This window comes from Myxocyprinus asiaticus, chromosome 34 (genome assembly GCF_019703515.2).
Source record: "Myxocyprinus asiaticus isolate MX2 ecotype Aquarium Trade chromosome 34, UBuf_Myxa_2, whole genome shotgun sequence".
Taxonomy (NCBI): Eukaryota; Metazoa; Chordata; class Actinopteri; order Cypriniformes; family Catostomidae; genus Myxocyprinus; species Myxocyprinus asiaticus.
This window is the reverse complement of record NC_059377.1, coordinates 34,907,397-34,929,610: the sequence shown is the minus strand read 5'-3', so window position 1 is coordinate 34,929,610 and position 22,214 is coordinate 34,907,397. Positions and strand designations below refer to the sequence as shown.

Below are 22,214 nucleotides of genomic sequence, written 5' to 3'. Positions count from 1 at the left end.
ACGTTCTTAGCAGATAATGTGATGTTCATTGTATTCAATTTGTACAAATTGTCAAAAAAGCATGTGGTTCCATAGTGCTAATGCTTTAAAGAGTTGCAATGACAGTTTTTTTGACTGTCAAAGTTTAAAACATGGGTGGATGATGTGAAGCTATGAACCGAGGCAGACTATTTAGCAGAGACTGGCCATTTCTATTCAAATGAATGGGAGAAATTGGAACGATCAAAGGATGTAGAAAGGAAGTCCCACCTTACAGGTAAAAGTGCCAATCACCTTTTGGATACAGACATCGCCTGTCGGTCAACCTGAGAATGCGTATGTGCATTAGTTAGACGAGCCAGGAACATTTAGGTTTTTTTTGTGTAATCTGAGGTAAAGAAGCAAAATGTATGATTCCAGTGTTGTAAGATTTTACTGCTGATTTAAAATATGTTCTTTGATCATAATCTTGACCAACTGAGAGATTTCGGTCTTTCCCCATTCAAGTAGATAGGAGCTGCTCTTGTATGCCGCTTGTTTACACAGAAAAGTAGCGGACCGAGGGCATTTAAAAAATGGCTGCCAGTGGACTGACTTGCTAGAAAGACATTGTTACGTTAAAATCATTAACTACTTTGCATTATTATGACAGCCAACAACTGCACAAGTTAAGCCTGAACTAATTTTTACTCCAACTAACACTTAAAATGGCAATGTAACTGCAACCGTTGTCTATCTATACAGCTTAATACAGTGGATGCCACTGAAGAGACTTTAAATCTATCCCTCACAGCCTCGTTTTCATTCCAGGCAAAAATGATGCTACTGTGAATAAGGTCTAAATAGACCCCCCCCCCCCATGCCTTCAACCACACGCTTTCCCTCCAAAAACCCTCTCCTCCAAAGACATGTCAAGGAACCTGATGTCAGCAAACCCTAAAGCGTTAAATGGTTGACAAATGGGTGGGCCGCTCTCTCACATGTTTTACTGATATCTATTTGGTAATAGCGGAATGTTATATGTAGTGTTAACATAACATAATGTGTATATATATATATATATATATATATATATATATATATATATATATATATATATATATATATATAAACTTACAGAACATTTAAGGCTGTGTCTATTTTTACACTGAGAATTCTCATGTTGTTTCTCAGTAGTGTATCTCATTACTGGAATTGTTCTCTTGTGTTCCACAGCTGTAGATTGACTTACATGATTTGGATCTGTCATTTTATATGTGCAGTGACATCCCCGATTTATTTTATTTTACTTATCTTTTCGTGTTTATTTATTCATGCTTTTCCTCGAATTGGTACACTTGCTGCACCGGTCGTGTCTAGAAGGGATCCCTCTCTCTTCAACTTCTCGTGCATGTGCATTCTGTTAAGATGCTTTCGCCTCAATGTATTAATGATGGAAAACATTAGAATTTCAATAATATCAATAATATAACATTATTATTATTATTGTCACTATCATAGAGTGACTATTTACACTAGGTATAAATACCTGCCACATAGTGCAGCTATTTGCACTGAAATAGTCTGGTGGAAATAAAGAAATTAAAGAGAAACTGCTCTTTGAGTGTCTTTACAATGGCTTAGTGTGATAAAACAGTGTGAATGTGCTTTTTCTATGTGGACAATTTGGGTTCTAATCCTTCTTTTGACCCAGTTTTCCTCATCCGGTTTCCTGTTTTCACTCTTAATATTTTTCTTTAATACTACTTATAATAATAAATAAAATGAATATAAAGGTTGATTTCCTAGCAGTGACAGGTTGGTGTAGGGTGTCTGTGGGACTCTAAATAAACACACTGCAGTTATGCCCTGTTAGTATTTAATTAGGGGTGCAAATAGTATCTGTATAACACTATTTGTACTTAGTGCAAAGATGTTGCTTTTTACACTTAGTGCAGATAGCCTCTGCGTTATTATTATTATTATTATTGTTATTATAATTAAGAAATCATATTGTCTTCTTGAAATCTCATATAGCATCCAATGTTTCTTGGATACAGTAATATTTTGACATAAGTTCATGTTAAGGCACATACTACTTTAAATCTTAGATTCTGTTATTGTATCTTAATTGACATTAATAGTAATTTTTGAATTAAAACGTGTTTGTGTTGAAAAAAACTAGCTGCTGTTTAAAGACGATTATCTCTTTTAGAACTGGAAAATGTCAAACAAATCGTGTGGAGATTTTGTTTGTGTTCCGCAGCTCCTTTCCACTCGAATTGCATAGAAAAATGCAAACAAATGTGTCCCCACTCAAGATAACCGTCCACTGAAGTGTGGATGCAATCTTTGTCTATTAAAATCTAAAAGTTGCATCAAAGTGGATTAGAACCCGGGATTTCTTTTACAATAGGCGAGTATGTTACCAATTGACAACCCAATCAGACCCTCATCATTTGAACTGATTGATGGACTTCTACAGTGACCAACATTATCTCATGACCGAAAGTAACAGACGTAGGGCTACATTTGTCAAATTTATTATGTGAAATGTTTATTTTAGAGATTGAATTAATAATCAAATCTGTTCATCAAAACAGACCATTTAAAATAATCTTTAACAAGCGATCCTCGTTGCTGTGCGACTTCATATTAACGCGGTATAAGAATCTCGCGAGATTGACGAGAGAGGGATCCCTTCTAGACACGACCCACTGCACCCCAACTCAGTAGGCGGCGCTATGCAAACAACCATCGGACGCGAACGAGAGAAGAGAAGGAACTGGCATTGCCTTTCAAATAATCACAGTTGCCCGCCCACTGTCCGATGCTGTTTGCATCGAAAATAATGTCGAATGCATGAAAAAGAACATCTCTGCTGTTTCCCAAGCGCTTTACGAGCAAGGTGCGTTATGTTTCGAATATTTGCAGCTCTCGCATATCACAAGAATGAAAGCAGTGTGTTTTTCCATTGAAAAGTTAATCTTATTCGGGTTAGCAGGCAGCTAATAAAAAAATTGCCAGTGCCTCACATTTTACCTGGAACTACAAAAGCTCGCGGGCTTCACATTACATGATGGCAGCCAGTCGACAAGATCCGCTCTGTTATGCGTGTCATACTTCATGCAGTAATGTGTGTTTTTAATGCATTTTACAAAATTTGCATTATTGCTCTATAAAATTTTAATTGCAATAGTCTATGGTCATAAAGATCTCGCGGTGAAAAATTGTGCAGTTTTTTATGCTGTGATACAGATGTCCAGTTGCATCCGTTAGGCATGCATGAACTAAGCTAGCAACGTGTGTGAACTTCTGTAGCTGATGCCTTTTCTGTTGTCTTTATTGATATACTTCGTGCAGTAGTTGTGTAGTTGAGTAAAGCGTCTCTAGCAGGATGCCTATTTTTAGCCTATGTGAATATATAACGACTTCCCAAATGATCAGGAAACATTAATGCCCCTCCATTTTTGTGAAGAGTGCATTTGTTATTATTATTATTATTATTATTATTATTATTATTATTATTAGTTGTTGTTTTTTTAAACAATTGGAGGGGTTGATTTACGGATATATATATATATATATATATAATTGCAACGAATTGAAGATAACCAAATTAATTATGACAATTATCTACTTTAAACTTTGTGAATAGGCTCTATTAATTTTACAGTGTATATTAGGCCTATTTGTTAAATCAGACACTTAGAACCAGTCTAATGAAAGTCGTAAAAGATTATCATCAATGGACAAATAACTTATATATATATACCTATATATATATATATATATATATATATATATATATATATATATATATATATATATATAGGTATATATATAATACATTTTAAATAAATATAAATAAAAACTGTTATTCCATATTAGGTATAGTTTGGTTATCATTTTAGCATTTGGATGTACTTGACAGTTAAGATGCATGCTCCTTTTTTTTTTTTTTTTTTTTGTCATTTGGACTGTAAAGCTAATAGTGTTTAAATATAATTTAATTATTTATAATACATAGATCAGAATTGCTGAATTTGTTGTGCATCGATTCACCTCAACAGAAAGGCACCCCCTTCTTTCATTGAATTTTTTATTTTGCTGAGACTGCAGTATTTCCTATGTAATTAAAAAAAATATATTCACACAGGTACATTTTTTTTTTTTTTTTAAGCAATGGCCAATTTTACAGCAGTTTTATATGTAGCAAGACTCTATCAGGTGGGTGTTTTAGTCTGCAAGAAGTGTTTCAATATATATTTAAAATATATATTTGAAAATATATTGAAATATATTTTTTTCACTGTAACAATTTGAAAATGTTGTATTGTCTCTATAATAACCCTTCTTAATTTTCTCTACCATGAAAATACAAGATATCCAAACAGCTTTGGTTTGATTTAGTGTCATGTTAATAGAGGTAATAAAAAGTCACAGAAATAATAGGAATGAATTAAATAGGCCTATTTTGTTTTATCACCATCTTTTATGTTTTGTGATTTTGTATCAAGGCATCATAGTGTTTGTGCTTGTCATAATGTGACTTAGAACTTTCATCCCTTTGTTTGCAGAATTTTAGCATCAAACAGACAAACAAGAGTGGTATTGATAAGCCTGAAGTTGTGAGCTTAAAGCAACAACGTGATGGAGGTTGATAATACAGATGGATCTGAAAACATTGTGCCCAACGGCAGTACCCATCCACCCAAACGTGGCAGAGGCAGACCACGAGGGTCACTCAATAAGAAATTCTCATCTGAGAAAGTGGCAACACACAATGCCAGGCCGTCCAAAAAGGTGGAATTATTTTCTCCTGAAATAATCATAAGGTCAAAGGTGAAGAAACGTGGTCGACCAAAAAAGTTAAAAATGCGTGGCAGGCCAAGAAAGATCCCACTTACACCTGAGGAAGAATCAGAGAGAATTGATAGGTTGAGTAAACAACGGAAGCGAAAACTTTGGAAGCCCCTCGGAAGGCCACGCATTCATCCTGTTAAAGAGGGTCCCAAGATCAAAAGGGCAAGAGGAAGACCTCGCAAATATGAAACCATGCCAGAATCGTCGTCGCAAAACGATACACACCCACCAAGTGTTGAAATTAGCCTTGATGCTGCTGATGGCCCCCCTTCAAAGAGAGGGAGGCCATTGGGCTCATTAAAGAAGAGGGGTCGGCCTGGAGGTTCCACCAAGACTTCAACCACCAAGGTCTCAGATGGGACCCCAAGAAAGAGGGGCCGTCCTCCAGGCTCTGGAAACAAAGTGAAGATTGTAAAACAAGTTGACGGAACTCCTAAAAAGAGGGGGCGACCCCCAGGCTCCAGTAACAAAGTGAAGATCATGAAACGCGTTGATGGAACTCCTAAAAAGAGGGGGCGACCCCCAGGTTCTGGAATAAAGGTGACCGCAAAGTGGGTCGGAGAAGGTCCTCGAAAGAGAGGTCGCCCACCAGGCTCTGGTAAAATCAAAGTTTGTGTACCAGATTCGGTAGATTATGATGTGGGTAGCTACACCGCCGCCAGTGGTCAGTCTCGTAAGAGAGGCCGTCCACGAAAAGTCCAGCTGGCTTCAGTGCTTGAAAAACTTACCCCTGCGCACACAGAGGAAGACAAGATGGAGAATGATGAACCCTCTCCCAAACGATCCCGTAACTTGGATTCCACATCACAAACTCCAAATGAGACCACAGCAGAGGATAATGGGGCAAGTGAGAACAATAAAGACCCAGAGGATGAAGAGGAAGAAGAGGATGACAACAGTGATTCTCCAAAAGTGAACAACATAAGTGAAAAAGAGATCGAAGAGGCAGCCTCTTCTAAGATGCTGTCTGGTAAATCAAAAAAAAAGAAATAAAAAGACAAGGGGCGTCATTGAAATTTGTTAGGTATATTTTTGGATGGGTTTTAATAAGATACGTCAATAATTGTTTGCGCTATCTTTTATGCCAGACCGTGCCAAGTGCATTTTATTCTTCCCACTTTAAAGCAGTTCACCCACAAATGGAAATTCTGTCATTTACTCACTCTCATGTTGTTCAAAACCTGTATGACTTTCTTTCTTGCATGGAACACAAAAGGTAATGTTGGGAAGAATGAAAGTAGCACAGGTATGGGGCAACATGAGGGTGAGTAAATGACAGAATTTTCATTTTTGGGTGAGCTATGCCTCTTGCTGAAATGATTTGCAGTGAGCACAATGATTGGCTTGAAAGTTTTTTTTTTTTTTTTTTTTTTTTTTTTGCATGGTAAAAGTATTTTGTCGGCATAAAAAATTATAGCAGGCAAAATACAAGAACTGCTAGGTAGCCAGTTAACATCATGGTTATCATTTGTTAACAATGACTTGTGCCATCAATTTCAAAGCAACTACCAAACGAGACAAAATTTTGGAGGCTGATTTCAATTTCAGTTTGTCCAAATTGGACTGGCAAGAGATTTTAGTTGACATAGTAGTTGCTGGGAGGGGGAGGTTGGTGGGTTGGGGGTTTAAGTGCATCTTTGTAGTAGTTTTAATTATTTAAAAAACTAAACTAAAAAACAAAAACAAAAAACTTTTATCATTGTCAGTTTATTCATACTCTGTAAAATTACAAAAATGAAGTCAAATCCCGTTGAGTTCAGTGTTTTAATAGTGAAACAGTCCTATTTTATGCTTTGCATCATTAAATCTTTGTATGATAGATTGGTCATTTATTGATGTTCATCTAGCAGGTCTTCATTTGGCTGAAATATTGTGATTGCTTCATTTTTACAACATGGTATTGTTTGTGAATACAAATTCTGCTTCGACTGTAGTCTCGTTTTTGTCCTTATTTTTTAAAATTTCATAACAGTTATGGCTGTTTGTATACATTTCTTGTTGCTCTGTCTTTTGTACCTTTTTCATTTAACAGTTTTTTTTGTTCTATTCATTTGTTTAGTTTGTGTTAAAAAGAAAGGAAAAAAAATGTATAGACATGCAAAGAACAGTAGATCTTGTCGATAAATTTTTTTAATGTATTTCGTTTTTAATCTGTATTTGCCAATAGATGCTGATAACTGGCTGTGTTAGGTGAGATCTTGCATATAGAAATGTAAAAAATAAAAACATACTCTTACAGTTCAGCCATGATGTATTAATTTGCATTGTGTACACATGCTTTCTAAATTAGGTTCCTAATCTGTGCTGTAGTACAAAACATTTCTTTATCGCTTTGTATAATTCATTTCATTTTGTGATTTGGATAAACAATGTTGATGATTAATAAGCAAGTAAAACATACCATACTTACCAAGCCTCAGTGTATCGTTCATTTATGTGAATTATTACAAACATCCTTAACACAAGATTTTTTTCAGCAGAAAAACTGCATAAGTATGGAAGCTCCGAACCGCAGTGTGAAACAAAAACATTAAAAGGCGAAAAAAGTCTTACAATTTTGCCTCCCTGAGTCTATTTTTATTCCGGAGAAATCTCATTTAAAAAGAGAGTTGGCACGTAACAAGTAACAGCATTAACACTTTATTAGAATCAGCACATGGTGGGCAAGCAGACATGCTTTAAATGAACCACAGAAGTTAGCAGCTTGGCTTCAAATGCTCAGGGACAGGATCTGTTATTTTATGCATCTCTGCAGCACATATTTACAAATGAATAGGTTGCATAAAACACTGTACTCAGGAATTTATTGGGGTAAATGACATTCACTGCCCTGCATTAGGTTTGCAATTTGAATGAATGCTTAATCTATGGGATCTGAAACACACATGATGATCTTGCATTAAATTCCATGTGGAATACATATCAATAGAGCATTTTTTATTTTAGGTAATGGACAATATGTCCTTAATACTCAGAAAATGCTAAAACTAACATTTCTCATCTGTCAAACTTATATTCACTAGAACAATGTTGGTTAAGGTGCCCATTTAATATATATTTAACAAACACATGCAGAGGTTCATCCCTGAACATTGTCTCCAGTGCTGATTAGGAATCTGTTCCCATAATAATCCTAAATATTTACAAATACATTGTCACATTTCCATTTGTCTTTCCAAAGACATTTCATGGTGCCGGTGAAGTCAGTAGGTGCAAGTGTTTAATACACTCAGGATAACACATTTTTTGTACCATTAATTATACTCATTTCCCCCTTCTAGTTCATTACGTTTTACATTATGTATACAGCAACTGCAAAGCTATCACTTAAACATTAGTTCATTTATAGGCTAACTAATATAACAAAATATTTAATTTATCATTGCATAAATCCAAAACGTATGAAATTGTATTTTGTGTGACCACAATGTTACAATAAGCATCATGGAAAAACAGTGAGGACATTACAAATAAAGCACAAAAAAACAAAACAAAGTAGCAATGTAAAAAAAACAATGTAAAAACAAAGTAGCCATATTAACTCATTTAATTGTGGCCACTGCTTTAACATTTAAATGTATATTCATTTTTACACCATACATTGCAATCTTGATTTTATACCATGTTATATAATTTATTTCAATCCTAGTTTTCCCTCTATGATTCCACTGATCTTTTGGCTGAAATTAAAGGAATAGTTCACCCAAAAATGATAATTATCTTATAATTGACTTACCCTTATGTAGTCTCAAACTCGTATGACTTTTTTTCCTCCGCGGAATGCAAACGAAGATATTTTAATGGAGATATGATGTCTGTTTGTCCATGCAATGCAAGTGAATGGTGACCAAATTTTCCAAAAAGGACATAAAGGCATATTAAATGTAATTCATGAGACTCTGAGACTCAGTGGTTAATCGATTTTGGGTTAGAATACACCAAAATCTAACTCCTTTTCCACTATAAATCTTGACATCAGCAGTCTCCTTGGCCATCATGGTTTCAAGCTCGATTACACTTCCTAGCGCCATCTAGTGCTCTGGCATGCTTCAAGCACTTGGAAGTGTAATCGAGCTTGAAATCATGATCATGCCTAGAGACTGCAATGGTAAGATACAGTGAAAAAGGAGTTAGATTTTGGTCTGTTCTCACCCAAAACAGATCGGATTGCTTCAGAAGACATGGATTAAACCACTGAAGTCTTATGGATGACTTTTGTGCTGCCTTTATGTCCTTTTTGGAGCTCTAACATTTTTTTGTATAGACAACAGACATCATATCTCCATTCATGTATCAGCAGAAGAAAGTCATATGAGTTTGAGATGACAAAAGTGTGAGTAAATGATCATTTTTGGGTGAACTATCCCTTTAACAATACATCAAAGAGCGAGAGTGCCAATCTATGATCAGAAATTCCCCTCTATGTCGACTGCAATCTCTAAGTACAAAAACATCATCCAACCTTCTCCCTAAACATCTGGATTTTTTGAAACATGCTTTAAACCCTAGAATTGAATGGTACAAGTCTCCCATCCATGTAATATTTTTCAACATGATATGGAAGGAAATGACTGATCCTAGATTTGTCACTCTAAGACATTTAATTCTAATGGTGACTGGTCTCTACCTCTGTCTAAAATAATTTAGTTTTTTTTCAGGTCCATAGGAACATATATGGGAAAGGTCTAGAAATTAAGCTCATCTTTGAACACAACAAAAGAAAGAAAATATTACACTTTCTGTCATTTCTCTTATTGCAGTTGAACTTTAACCCTTGACATTATAACAATAGGACCACAATGCACATTTACAGGTAATGTGGAACGCTTTGGCATCTGTGCATAAATGCGTTACTTGACCAATATCTAAACGTAAACTTTAAGGGATAGTATACCCAAAATTGTCATCATTTACTCACCCTTATGTTGTTCCAAACTCATATGACTTTTGTCTGTTCAACACAAAAGGAGATGTTAGGCAGAATGTTAGCCTTATTCACCATTCACTTTCATTTTATGGAAAAAAGATGCAGTGAAAGTGAATGGTTACTGAGGCTGTCAGTCCCTAACATTCAGCCTTCTGTGTTCCATGGAATAAAGAAAGTAATACAAGATTGGAACAACACGAGAGTGAACAATGATGACAGAATAGTTTTTTGTTTTTTTTGGAGAACTATCCCTTTAATGATCTTTGTGTTTCTTTTTTTCTCTTTAGTTAATCATGGGTTCATTTGGACTAAAAACGTTACAAATCTATATTTTTGCATCACTAATATTTGGCCCAAAAAAGACCAAGACATTCTCAAATCTAACATCATAGATATTCCAAACTGAAGGAGTTTTTGAGTAAGCTCGGGCACTGTTGCAAAAGAACTCAAGAGAGGTACAAAGAAATGCAGTGACAGACAAAGGGAGGGAGAGGCATTGCGTCAATGACTGCACACACACTGAAATGAAAGGCATTGGTGGGGAGTAAAGAGGGGTGGAGTTCACACAAAGCTTGGGCTCTGCTGCCAGAGTCTCCTGTCCTTGTGTGTCCCCAGAGAGGCTCAGTAGTAGAAGTACACTGTTGAAAAAGACGACAAGAAAGCAAGCAGAAATTATTGTTTAGCCTTACGTGTTTCAGGAAATAAGCATGAATCAACCAGATCTCAGCTTATCTGTTTAATCAGCAATGGACCTCAGTCAGGGTATGCAATATTACATTTAACGTCCAAGAAAATGAGGCAGAGGAGTAGTCAAGACCAGACCCTCCAAGACCCAGACCAATACCAGACCCTCTAAGACCCAGACCAAGACTAGACCCCTCGAGACCCAGATCCAGACCAAAACTAGACACTTCAAGACCCAGATCCAGAACAAGACCTATCCCCAAGACCCAGACCTGTCGGTCCAAGAACCAGGCAGTAAATTTTATTGAACCAAGATGTTGAATTGATATATCCACCACAGTAGAGGTCTGCATGGCATTGGTCTGATTTTAACTGCATGTACACCCATTTCTTTTATTCCCCCAGCACCTCACCCCCCAGGTGTCACAAAGCTGTTTATTATTCTGCCGTAATAAAAGTAAGATAAAGTGTAATATTTGGCTCTTAATTGCAGGCATCATTTATAAAAAGAGATTGCGTTTATCTTGAGACCAAGACCACAAGATCAAGACCCCAACTCTGCTGTGAGGGATAGACGTACAATCCGTTCAATGGGTTGGACTTAACACACTTGTCTAAATTGTCTTAGGTCACATCAAATTTTTACAACCTACTTCTTCCAGATAATTTTTCTACTGGAATTTTTTGGAAATACATATTATTAATGTTTTGTTGCTTGAATATTTACTAACAAGGTACAACCCATTAAATAGACTGTACTTCTATCCCTCACAGTCTTGTTTTCATTTGCATTAATTTAACCCTCCTATTGCGTTCAGAATCTGCATATACCTTTTGCATTCACGGGTCAGTTTTGACTCGATGGAATTCAAGGTTATAAATCATTCATAACCCGATGGTTTTCATCTAAAACTATATTGTAAGTCATTAATAAGCGCTCATACAAAGATTGATATTTTTGGCTTGTTAACTGACAAATATAAAATATATTAATTAATATGCCAATTCTTAAAAAAAAATTTTTTTAAGAAATAACATTTAGAAATTCTTTGACATTTCAAAATATACATTAACTACAGCAAAACCAGTGTGATACATCTGAAGACTTTTATTTTTTTATCAACATTTCTGTAAAATTTCATCTAAATATAACATAAAATACAATTTATAATAACATCTAATATGAGAATTACTAGTAATTTGAATTAATTTCCTATTACTCAACTGCTCAATACAACTTGGTGGTCAAAAGTTATGAAACCAGCATATTCTTCTTCAACTAAACATCATTAAAACAACTGTACGGCTCAAGTATACAACATTAATACTTCTTTACTATGTTTTTAAGCTAAATCTATTCTATTTACTTGCATGAACTGCTGAATGTTAATGCGTGAGTATGTTGCAAGCTGGTTTGGCATCAAATGGCTGCAGAGTAAAATGTGGACAATTTCCTCTTACAATCCCTATTTAGACTAATGTGTGCATGTACAAAATCTTGCAACACCCCTTTAATTTAGTTTATTTGTTATGCTTGTTACATCTGTCATGTCTAGTTTGTACAGGAATGTATGTCTGTGTGTGTGTGTGTGTGTGTGTGTGTGTGTGTGAATGTTTGTAATAAAAAGATACAGTCCCAGTGAGAGACAAAAAAAGTGGCTTAAAAAGAATGTGTAAGTGAAGTGTTTATAAGAACAAATCTAATTCGTACAAAAAAATCTACACAATTGAATCCCAGGTCAAAACTGACCTGTGAATGCAAAAGACGTAAAACTTTTTTTTTTTAAATGGTTATATCTCTTAAACAATTTTATTAAAAAATCTGTGTGTGTGTGTGTGTGTGTGTGTGTGTGTGTTTATATATGACTTCCTAACGATTAAATAAAGTGACAATGATTTGTGTTTATATCATAACAACATTACAGTAAGTGTCTACTCACTGAAAACAACGCCCACCATGATGACCCCAATAATGCCCATAATGATCATCATCTATAAAAGAAGAAAAAAAATTAACCACAACCCTATACAGGAAAATACAGTTTTACTTAAAACAAAAATCTAATGAATACATTCTATTTGAGTCATAACATGCACATTTCACATAAAAATAAACATAATGTTCTATATTTAGTTTTAAACGTAAAACAATCTGTTTAGTTAAAAATCAATAATTTAAGATAAGATAATATTACTTGTTTGGATAACTAAGAACACCGAATGATGTTTGTTTTCACACTCACAAAAATAATTTTAAAGTTTATGCATTTCAATTTCATAACAAAATTGTATCAAGTAATCTTTAACAAATGAAAATAAAAAACACTAAATATTTCAAGTTTTATTAATTTCATTTGGTTAAAAATCAAATTTGATGGAAGTTTGTTAAAAAATTGAAATGTGTAAACCTTAAAAAATAGGCTAAAATATGTTTTGAGTGCAGCTCTATTTCAAGCTAATGCACCAATATCACAATAGCTTGGAAATTAAAATAATAAATAAATCAGAACAAGGGAGTTTGATTAAATACATTAATGTGTGAAAACAAACTTTAAATTGTTTTATATGATTTCATTTAAACCTATTATAATTGGAATATTATAATTCCTATTATAAAATTGATGATGTAGATGTTGCAATAACATTCTTCATTCTAATACTTTAACTTCTCTAGTTGCTTATTTCTGTACTTCAGTATGGCCAAGGAGCACAGTAATTGAGTCATTAAATATATACACATCCTGGATTGATGGCTCAATTTGTTTAATTTCAATGTAAAAAAAAAAAAAAAAGAGGCATGATTCTTTAGAGGCTTATGTCTTACATGTATCTTACTTGTGCACTGCTTTAAGAACCATAGCTGATTACCGTATATGCCTACTTCCTATATATATTTCTTACTGACTCTATATCTTGGGGAATTAAACATTTCTTTTGTTCTCTCACACAAAGATGCTACACACAAAAACGGCAGAAAAGAACAAAGAGAGAATAATAAAACAATCTGGTTTGGAGAGGCAGGACAAATTGAGTGAGATGAAAAGTGGGATGTTTCTATAAAGGGAGCTGTCAAAGGATATGAAATATGAAAGGGATATGGAAAAAGAGAATGTCTCTGAGCACATGTGGCAGAGAGTTAGAGGTTAAAGGGAATGATTAGAGAGAGTTACATCACAAGTCATATCTGGGTTTTAATCCAGCAATGCTGTAATCCAGATTGGGACTAGAAGCCCCTTCCCCCCACCTCCGCACTGAGATTTGATTGGACAGGCAGTTTTTCAGCCATCTGGGGCAGGCGGTTGGGGGTTGGTGGAAAGGAGTAATACATTTTTGCTGTCCGGGGGGTGGGGTGGGGGGTGGGGGGGATGGATTGACAGATAGCTGGATGGAGAGATAAAAATGTAATATGTAAAGTGAGGTTGTCATGGGGCCTGAAAGACCACTGTAGGCTTGTACAAGATGTCCACAACACATCGGAAGCATCTCTCTATTTAGAACAAGCCATATTTTAATGAGTAAAAATACATTCAATTAAAATAGGAATGCTCTATCTATAATCTAAAAAATGTTCCATAATAAATCATAAGAAGTACACTTATATCCAAATCCATGGTTCAAAAAGTTATTTTCTATAAATAATGAACTGAAAAATAAAACAATATGGTTACTAATAAAATTCATAGCAGCAAAGGCCTCTTCTGTTGTTCTTTTGATTGCTTGGGGAGTAGCTGGACTCGCTCTGCTGCCGCAGTACCAAGCTTGCGTCAGAACTGCAACTTGCCTAATATATCTTAAATGCTCACGAACACTGTGAAATATGGGCTGTGCTGCATTAAGGTTATATCCAAATAAGAATGCTCCTTCATTTAGTGGTGAGTCAGCTTTGCCTCACGAGCCATCTTTAGTCACAAACCACTTTGTGCTACAGTTGCAATGCAGAAACAAGAAATCAGATACCACTTCAGAGCACTAGCAATTTATTATCTTAACGGATTGTAAATTCAGGCCAATAAAGCAAACTAAGTCTAATAATTCAAATAATTCCTAAATCTAATAACTCATTCAAAATCTTGAATTTTAATGCAGGAAATAAGCTAAAACCTCTACAGTTTCAGGCTTCTGGCTGCAGTGTCTATGTGTTTGGCAGATGCTTTAAAGAAATATTCCAGGTTCAAAACAAGTTAAGCTCAATTGACAGCATTTGTGGCATAATGTTGATTACCACAAAAAAAAAAAAAATAAATAAATAAATAAATAAAAATAAAAAAATTTGACTTGCCCCTCCTTTTCTTTACAAATCAAGGTTACATTGAGGCACTTACACTGGAAGTAAATGGGGGCCAATTTTTATAGGATGTAAAGGCAGAAATGTGATGCTAATAATTATATATATATATATATATATATATATATATATATATATATATATATATATATATATATATATAAACTTACATGAATTATTCTGTTATAACTTGTGTATTATTTGAGCTGTAAAGTTGTATAAATTGTCATTGTTATGGTCGTTTTAGGGTTTACTGTGTTAGGTCATCATGGCAACGAAGTTGTAAAATTGGATATACGTAACTTTAAACATAAAAGGTTAGTAAGAGATTTTATCACACTACAATCATGTCAACATTCATGGCTATACGTGATTATTTTAACATTTACGTATCAGCCCCATTCACTTCCATTGTAAGAAAAGGGGAGATAGGTAAAAAAAACTTTTTGTGGTAATCAGCATTGTATTATACCTGTCACATTCCTTTAAGCAACATACTGTGCATCTACACTATATTGTATGTGTAACACTTTACAATAAGTTTGTCTATGTAAAAATTAGTTAATGCAGTTGTTAAACTACAACTACCGCATGAACCAAAAATAAACAATACCATTACAGCATTTATTAGTCTGGTTAAGGTTCATTAATACATTTTTATACTAAAAGTTGTATAAGTTAACATTAGCTAATGCAATTTGAACTAACATGAACTAACAATGAACAATAGTATATTTATAAATAGACAAAATTAACCAAGATTAATAAAGACTGTAAAAAAAATTATTGTTAATTTTTAGTTCATGATAACAAATGCACAAACAAATGTTAATGAACAGAACCTTATAAAGTGTTACCATTTTATAAGCAGTACTGGGTAAGTTACTTAAAAAATAGTAATCCATTAATAATCCAGAATTACTAATCATTTCTCTAAAATTGTAATCAGATAACTTTACTAATTACTTAATTGAAAAGTAATCACATTACTAATTACTTTACATTTAAGTTACTAAAACACTTTTCTGCACAACAAATTCAAAATAATGTCTATATTTCTTCCTTGTTCATTGTTACACACAAGTCATACACTCAGCACATTTCTCCTTCACAATGACACATTACTGGGCCATAATTCATGTATTCTACATGAATAATATATAAGAAATAAGCATAATCCTATAATGTACTTAGAAGTAATTAAATTAATTGAAAGTCAGTAACTGTAATCTGATTACAAGAATTTAAATATGTAATGCATTACATTACTTTTTAAAAGTAAAAAAGTAATTCGATTACAGTAACTATTTACTTTGTAATTGGATTACACCCAACACTGTTTATTAGTATGTGTGTTCCCTGGTAATCCAACCTGTGCTCTACCAGTTGAGTTTCGGGGACCAGTAACTTATTTCTAACTACTGTTACAATTCTAATGTTGAAAAATAAATACGTAACTTAATGGTATATGAGCTATGGAAATTGGTACTTGAGGCCAAGTATTCCAGATAATAATGAAGAGTATACAACAATGACCTCAAATGACCATGTTTTTGACAAGAAGGAAATGTCCCAGGATCAACATTGCAATGAACCAATCAGGTATTAGGGTTATGTTTAGGACTGAGTTTGGGGCTAGGGTTAGGGACATGCACAAAAATAGTTATGGTTAGAATAAGGGGTAAGAATATGGTTTGGCCTTTGATGGGTTCATAGGAATGTTGTTCCAGGGCAGATTAAGGATGCTAATCAGGAACATGTCATTGGAAAACATATATAACCAGACTGCATATTTCTCAGAGCGCACCTTAGCATTCTTCCACCAGTACTTGTTTTTCAGCTTGGCAGCACTGCTCTCGAACTGTGATGCTCCGGCCTGCAGCGCATCTGCCCGGTCATCGAGCTCTGAAAGCTTCTGATCTCTCTCTAGAACCTTGTCCACATTCACACGCATGATATCCACCACCTGAACACATTTATAGAAGATACAGTATACAGACACAGACACAGACACAAACTTAGCATAGATTTGAAAAATCAGCAATATGACGTCATCACAATGCATCAAAGAGGCATGACTACTTGAAAGTCTTCCTGAAATTCACTTAGACTGAACATTTTTTCATGTCTCTATAGACGCTCAACATTAGAATATGCAATATATAGGGCAGGAACAGGACTGTCGCAAATATCAGGCAAAGGAGTGGAGGATATTGAATACTGTATGACACCCTAGTTGATATCTCAAAATCTGGTAGATCTAAACTCACCTTCCTCTAGTCATCTGCAAGTAGATGTTTATTTAAAATGTCATCTGTGTCATCTAACTGACTTCCCCATTGCTATGTAATGGAGACTATTACTACTACATAACTTTCATATAAAACTTGTTAAAAGTGGTATAAACAATATACTGATTTGGTAACTATGATGTTTACTTTGAATATACCAAATATCAGATGAAATGTATTGAAGTGCATTGTTTAGAAGCTTGGCCTTCTTTTTTACTATGCAGCCTGTAAAGTCTTCTTTGTACCATAGGCTACTTATTTTCAAGGTCCAGTATTTATGTCTTCTGTGCAAAATATCTTTGTCCTGCGATAACCATTTGTATTTTGTCATTTCTACATTTTACTCATGTTGTTTTAAAGGGATTGTTTACCCAAAAATGAAAATTCTCTCATCATTTACTCACCCTCATGCCATCCAAGTTGTGTATGACTTTCTTTCTTCTGCAGAACACAAACATAGATTTTTAGAAGAATATTTCAGCTCTGTAGGTCCATGCAATGCAAGTGAATGGTGACCAGACCATTCAAGCTTCAACAATCCCAGAAAGGCAGCAGAAAAGTAATCCATAAGACTCTAGTGGTTTAATATATGCCTTCTGAAGCTATATGAAAGTGAAAGTGGACATTTATAGTAAAAGAACGATTGAAATATTGATCTGTTTCTCACCCAAAGTGATTGCATCATTTCAGAAGATACTGATTAAACAACTAGAGTCTTGTGGATTACTTTTATGCTGCCTTTATTTGATTTTTGAAGCTTGAAAGGTCTGGTCACCATTCACTTGCATTGTATGGATCTACAGAGCTGAAATATTCTTATAAAAAATCTTTGTGTTCTGCAGAATAATAATTAGAAAAAGAAAGTCATATACATCTGGGGTGGCATGAAAGTGAGTAAAAAATGAGAGAATTTTCATTTTGCGGGGGAACTATCCCTTTATGTTTTTTGGAACACAGAAAGGTCAAGATTTACTTAGTCCAAATTGTCTTTCAGTATCTTAAAAACAGAATTAACACTATTAGTTACCTCATCCACTTGGGCCTGTGTCTGTTGCAGACGACGGTTGCTGCTGAGGTTAGGAGGTGCGGCGGGTGTACCCCCCTCACCATCTGGGCCCCCTGGGGCACCAGAACTCGCAGCGGCATCGGGGGCAGACCTGAAGGAAGAGGAGACAAGTGTTGATTTGACCATGATGTGTGAAGGCCTTTCAAATGTACTTTGCACCACAGAAACAAAGACTCAATCAAATTTGAGTCTTTATGCTCAGAACATTTAAATGTAACATTCTTATGCATAATCTTGGATTATGTTTCTATGGACAGAGCAAAACAATACATAGACTTTAATTTCTGAAGAGAAGTATTCTGAACTATGTTGGTGGGTGGGTCGTGGGGGGATGAATTAGGTCTGCTCATCCTAATGCAGTACGCCATATCATAGTCAAAGCTCATTAAAAAGCCTGATATATGTTCAATGAGACATTATAAAATAAAATCTACAATACAAAAGCTAGTTGTCAAAACAAACAAACAAACAAACAAACAAAAAAAAACTAATAATAATATTAAATACAGGGGCGTAGATTCAAGGGGGAAGGGGGCGAGGTACACCCCCCCCAATGCCTGCAGTATGAAGTTCTGTGGATACAATTCCAATTTAATTCCAATAGATGGAGCACAACTCTACGCAATTTATGTTGTATCAGAGATAAACCTTAGATTTGGGTGCTGTTAAGGAACTTGAAAGCAAACTTATTACAAATGAACTTAACTGTAGTAAATATAACAAATTAAACACAATTAATATTGTTTTAACAACCCAACTCCGCAAATAACAAGACATTACAGGGTAAAAGTTCATTTAAAAACACCAACTTCAAAAAAAAACAAAAAAAAACAAAAAAAAAAATACTGACTAAACAGAAAATGCGCGAGGTTTTTTGCTTCAAGTAGGCCAGCGAAATTGTTTAAAATATTGGGATATACGGTGTACTCACATTTCGTTGGCAGGTGCTTTTTAAAACTGATCGTCGTCAGCAAGGATGCAGAGAGAAAGAGGGAGAGAGAGAGAGAGAGAGAGAGAGAGAGAGAGAGAGAGAGAGAGAGAGAGAGAGAGAGATTACTAATCAAAAGCCAAACTTCCTATATTATACAAAAACATACACACAAAAGAAAAACACGCGTTCCTCGTAATAAAAAAGACTTTTAATAAACGCAGTCTAATATTCCCTTGAGGATATTTGCATGAACTGATGCCTTCACCGCGTCATCACAAAAAGTGCTGCATTACCGAAAGAGCCTCACGCGACTAAAGCCTCGAGACACAAGTCCAAACCGCTGCTGTACGAGGAGCTTGTCAGTTTTTCACGCTGGATGCGAATATATATCCTCCTGTGAAAATGGACTTTTAAATATGCGCAGTGAAATGACGGCTTAATTAAAAGAACAGTCCTCAACTTTTTTTTTAGGCTGCTGGAAATAGCAGTAAACCAAGAGACATAAGCATGACTAGACGCTTTTACCGAACAGGCGGATTCGAACGACCAGAATTTAGTGGGACTGAAAAAATAATAGTCCTCCAGTGTCCGCATAAAATTGTGTGTATGCCTGAGTGAGAAAGAGAAGGGGAGGGGAAGTGAGAGAGATCACGACCACTTTCAGTCAGTCTGTCTCTCTCTCTCTCTCACACACACACACACACACACGCGCGCGCACATCACTCCCACCCTCACGGTAACGTTAACGGGACAGCACTGCGGTGGTTGTGCACAATTTAGCTACACTTCTTCCAACCCCCCTCACAGTTCTAGAATTTTAACTGTAGGAAATGCACAGTAAAATGGGTGTTTGCTTTAGACCACCATCATCTCAGAAGTGATGCATTAAACCATTCATCTGGTCTGTCTACTAAAACAACTTTAAAAGGATTGCAGTGCCTATCTGTGATTAATGCTGTTTTATCCTAATCAGTGCAATGCAAAAACCTTTTCATCTGTGACATCACAAAAACCTCCTAATACACACAGATAATGAAGTCTTTAATGCATTTTAAATAATCCTGCAGCATTTTGTTGAATTGAAAAACCCTACCCTTTTTACGCAGACATACAGTTAAGCATTAGTGTCATTTTTGGCTGCATGTGCACTGGCATAAGCTGCAAATAGAAGCAGTGCAGCCAATAGCAAAGCTCAACAAAGTGCTACAGACAATTTGGTCGCTGTGGTAACAGCATCACTGTAATGACTGCTGAGCTCACAGCACTAATCAATGAGAGAAATATTCGGCTCTGTGCCCAAACGATGGCCAAAGAGCTGACCACTAATGGCAAAACTGTGCCTCAGACAGTCGTGCAATCATCAAAATTAATAACTTGGAAACAGCTTCTAGAACCTTCAAGAAGGTTTTTGGTAATTACTGATGTACCCATTTTAACCATTAAATGCCCAAACACACCCAAACACTCATATTCGGGTCTTTAGAAACCCGGGATTTATATCTATCAAAACTGGATCTACAGAATGCCCAGATAGTGTAACATTTAAAAAAAATATTTAAGACAATCAGAAAACAACCAAAATAAAATATATTTTGATGTTTTTCATAAAGAGAAAAATGCAACAAATCAGGACAAATCAAGAAGAGGATTCATTGTTTTCACACTGAAATTTCATGAGATGCAACTAGCTGTAATGTGCGTGTCTTGGAAAGGAAGAGAGGAGACGCAGGAGTAGATTACTTTTAATCTTTTAATTATAAACGTTGGAGTAGGACAATCGCAGGAGTGGAAACAGAAGAAATGCTCAACAATAATAAACACTGGAGTGAAACAAACACTAAATCTTTAACATTCAAACTAAGCTCAATATAACACCTCACAACAAAACACTTCAAGGACTGACAAACATTTAACAAAACTAGAGGGTTTTATACACTGAGAAACTAATGAGGGAATAGAAGTCAGCTGCAGATGATGAAGAACTGATAGACGTGATGAGGGCAGTGAATCCTGGGAAATGTAGTCCGGATGAAAAACTTCAAAATAAGAGTCCTTGAAGAAGAATAAGGGAGACGGACTGTGACACTGGCTGTCAAACACATATTAAGCTACACATAACACATAATCTACACATGCGTATTGTATGTGTAACTTATGCTTAGCTTATGTGTATCTTATGTGTATTTTCTCAGGCACTTGTTGAGTCTAAATAGATGTACATAATTTCAGTAGTACACCCAAATCACAATCATATCGTACTTTTCATGTGTTGTACTTGCTATAAGTTTACTTCGATGTTGTTTCTTCATCAAATAGCAATGTCGAATGTAAATCAATTCAATCACTGAAACATCAGTGCCACCTTGAGTAAGAAATAACATGTATAATATGTATGTCTATAAGCTTATGAAATACTGATAATTCACCATTGTTGCACAGAAAGTCAACATGACATAGTATTTCTTTGTATGAATATAGCACTCATTTATCTTGTGATACACAAAGCAATAGATATCTTGTGATAGTAAACTTAAACAGATATGAAATAATTATAAAACATACAATTTATGGAAGTGAAAAAAAAATTACACTCTTGCATACCTCAGGTCTCTAAAGACACTATACACTTTTGGTATTTAAACCATTATGATTTTTGTTGTTGCAATTTTGGCATTTTTTTTTTGTGTCACACTATTTATAAGAGATAGATTGAGGAATACTAAAGAGGTCTGGGTACAACTCCAAAAAATGTATGAGGTACAGGGGGTGGAATGATGTCCTGGGTCTCTAAACGAGGTATGAGTTTAAGAGAATATACATCCTTAATGAGGATGTATAAAGAGTGAAGAATGCAGGAATGTTGTAGATGTTTTGGATGTGTTTACTATTTTTTAAATTCATATACAGTGCCTTTTTTATGAAAATAAAAAACTGAAATATCTTGCTTGCATAAGTATTCAACCCCCACACATTAATATTTGGTTGAGCCACCTTTTGCTGCAATAACTGCTTTAAGTCTTTTGGGGTACATATGTACCAGCTTTGCACACAGTGATGAAGTGATTTTGGCCCATTCTTCTCGGCAGATTTGCTCCAAGTTGTTCAGGTTGGTTGTGTGACGCTTGTAGACTGCAATTTTCAAATAGTGCCACAGATTCTTAATAGGCTTGAGATCAGGACTTCCACTGGGCCACTGTAGGACATTT

The 22,214-nt window shown here is 35.1% G+C and overlaps 2 protein-coding genes across 5 annotated transcripts in view; one reads left to right on the top strand and one right to left on the bottom strand.

Annotated features, from left to right (window-relative positions):
- The window catches only part of LOC127425621 (chromosomal protein D1-like), a 42,713-nt gene extending 35,480 nt beyond the window's left edge, over positions 1-7,233 (top strand). Inside the window, exons 1-3 of one of the 4 annotated variants that reach the window (XM_051671808.1) lie at positions 3,030-3,094; positions 4,142-4,188; positions 4,539-7,233. In XM_051671808.1, coding sequence (XP_051527768.1) covers positions 4,612-5,817 — 1,206 coding nt within the window. In that variant the 5' untranslated portion in view covers positions 3,030-3,094; positions 4,142-4,188; positions 4,539-4,611 and the 3' untranslated portion in view covers positions 5,818-7,233. Of the gene's footprint in view, positions 1-2,719; positions 2,867-3,029; positions 3,095-4,141; positions 4,189-4,538 lie in introns of those variants that run through there. The other 3 variants (XM_051671807.1, XM_051671810.1, XM_051671809.1) reach the window with 3 other exon arrangements.
- A 215-nt stretch (positions 7,234-7,448) lies between these two features.
- Positions 7,449-19,630, bottom strand: LOC127425647 (vesicle-associated membrane protein 2-like). The gene is made up of 6 exons (XM_051671842.1): positions 19,302-19,630; positions 19,009-19,034; positions 18,039-18,168; positions 16,528-16,686; positions 12,376-12,427; positions 7,449-10,389 (listed from the first exon to the last, which is right to left on the bottom strand). Coding segments are annotated over exons 2-6 (360 nt in total). The 5' UTR covers positions 19,011-19,034; positions 19,302-19,630; the 3' UTR covers positions 7,449-10,372.
- Positions 19,631-22,214: the final 2,584 nt, after the last annotated feature.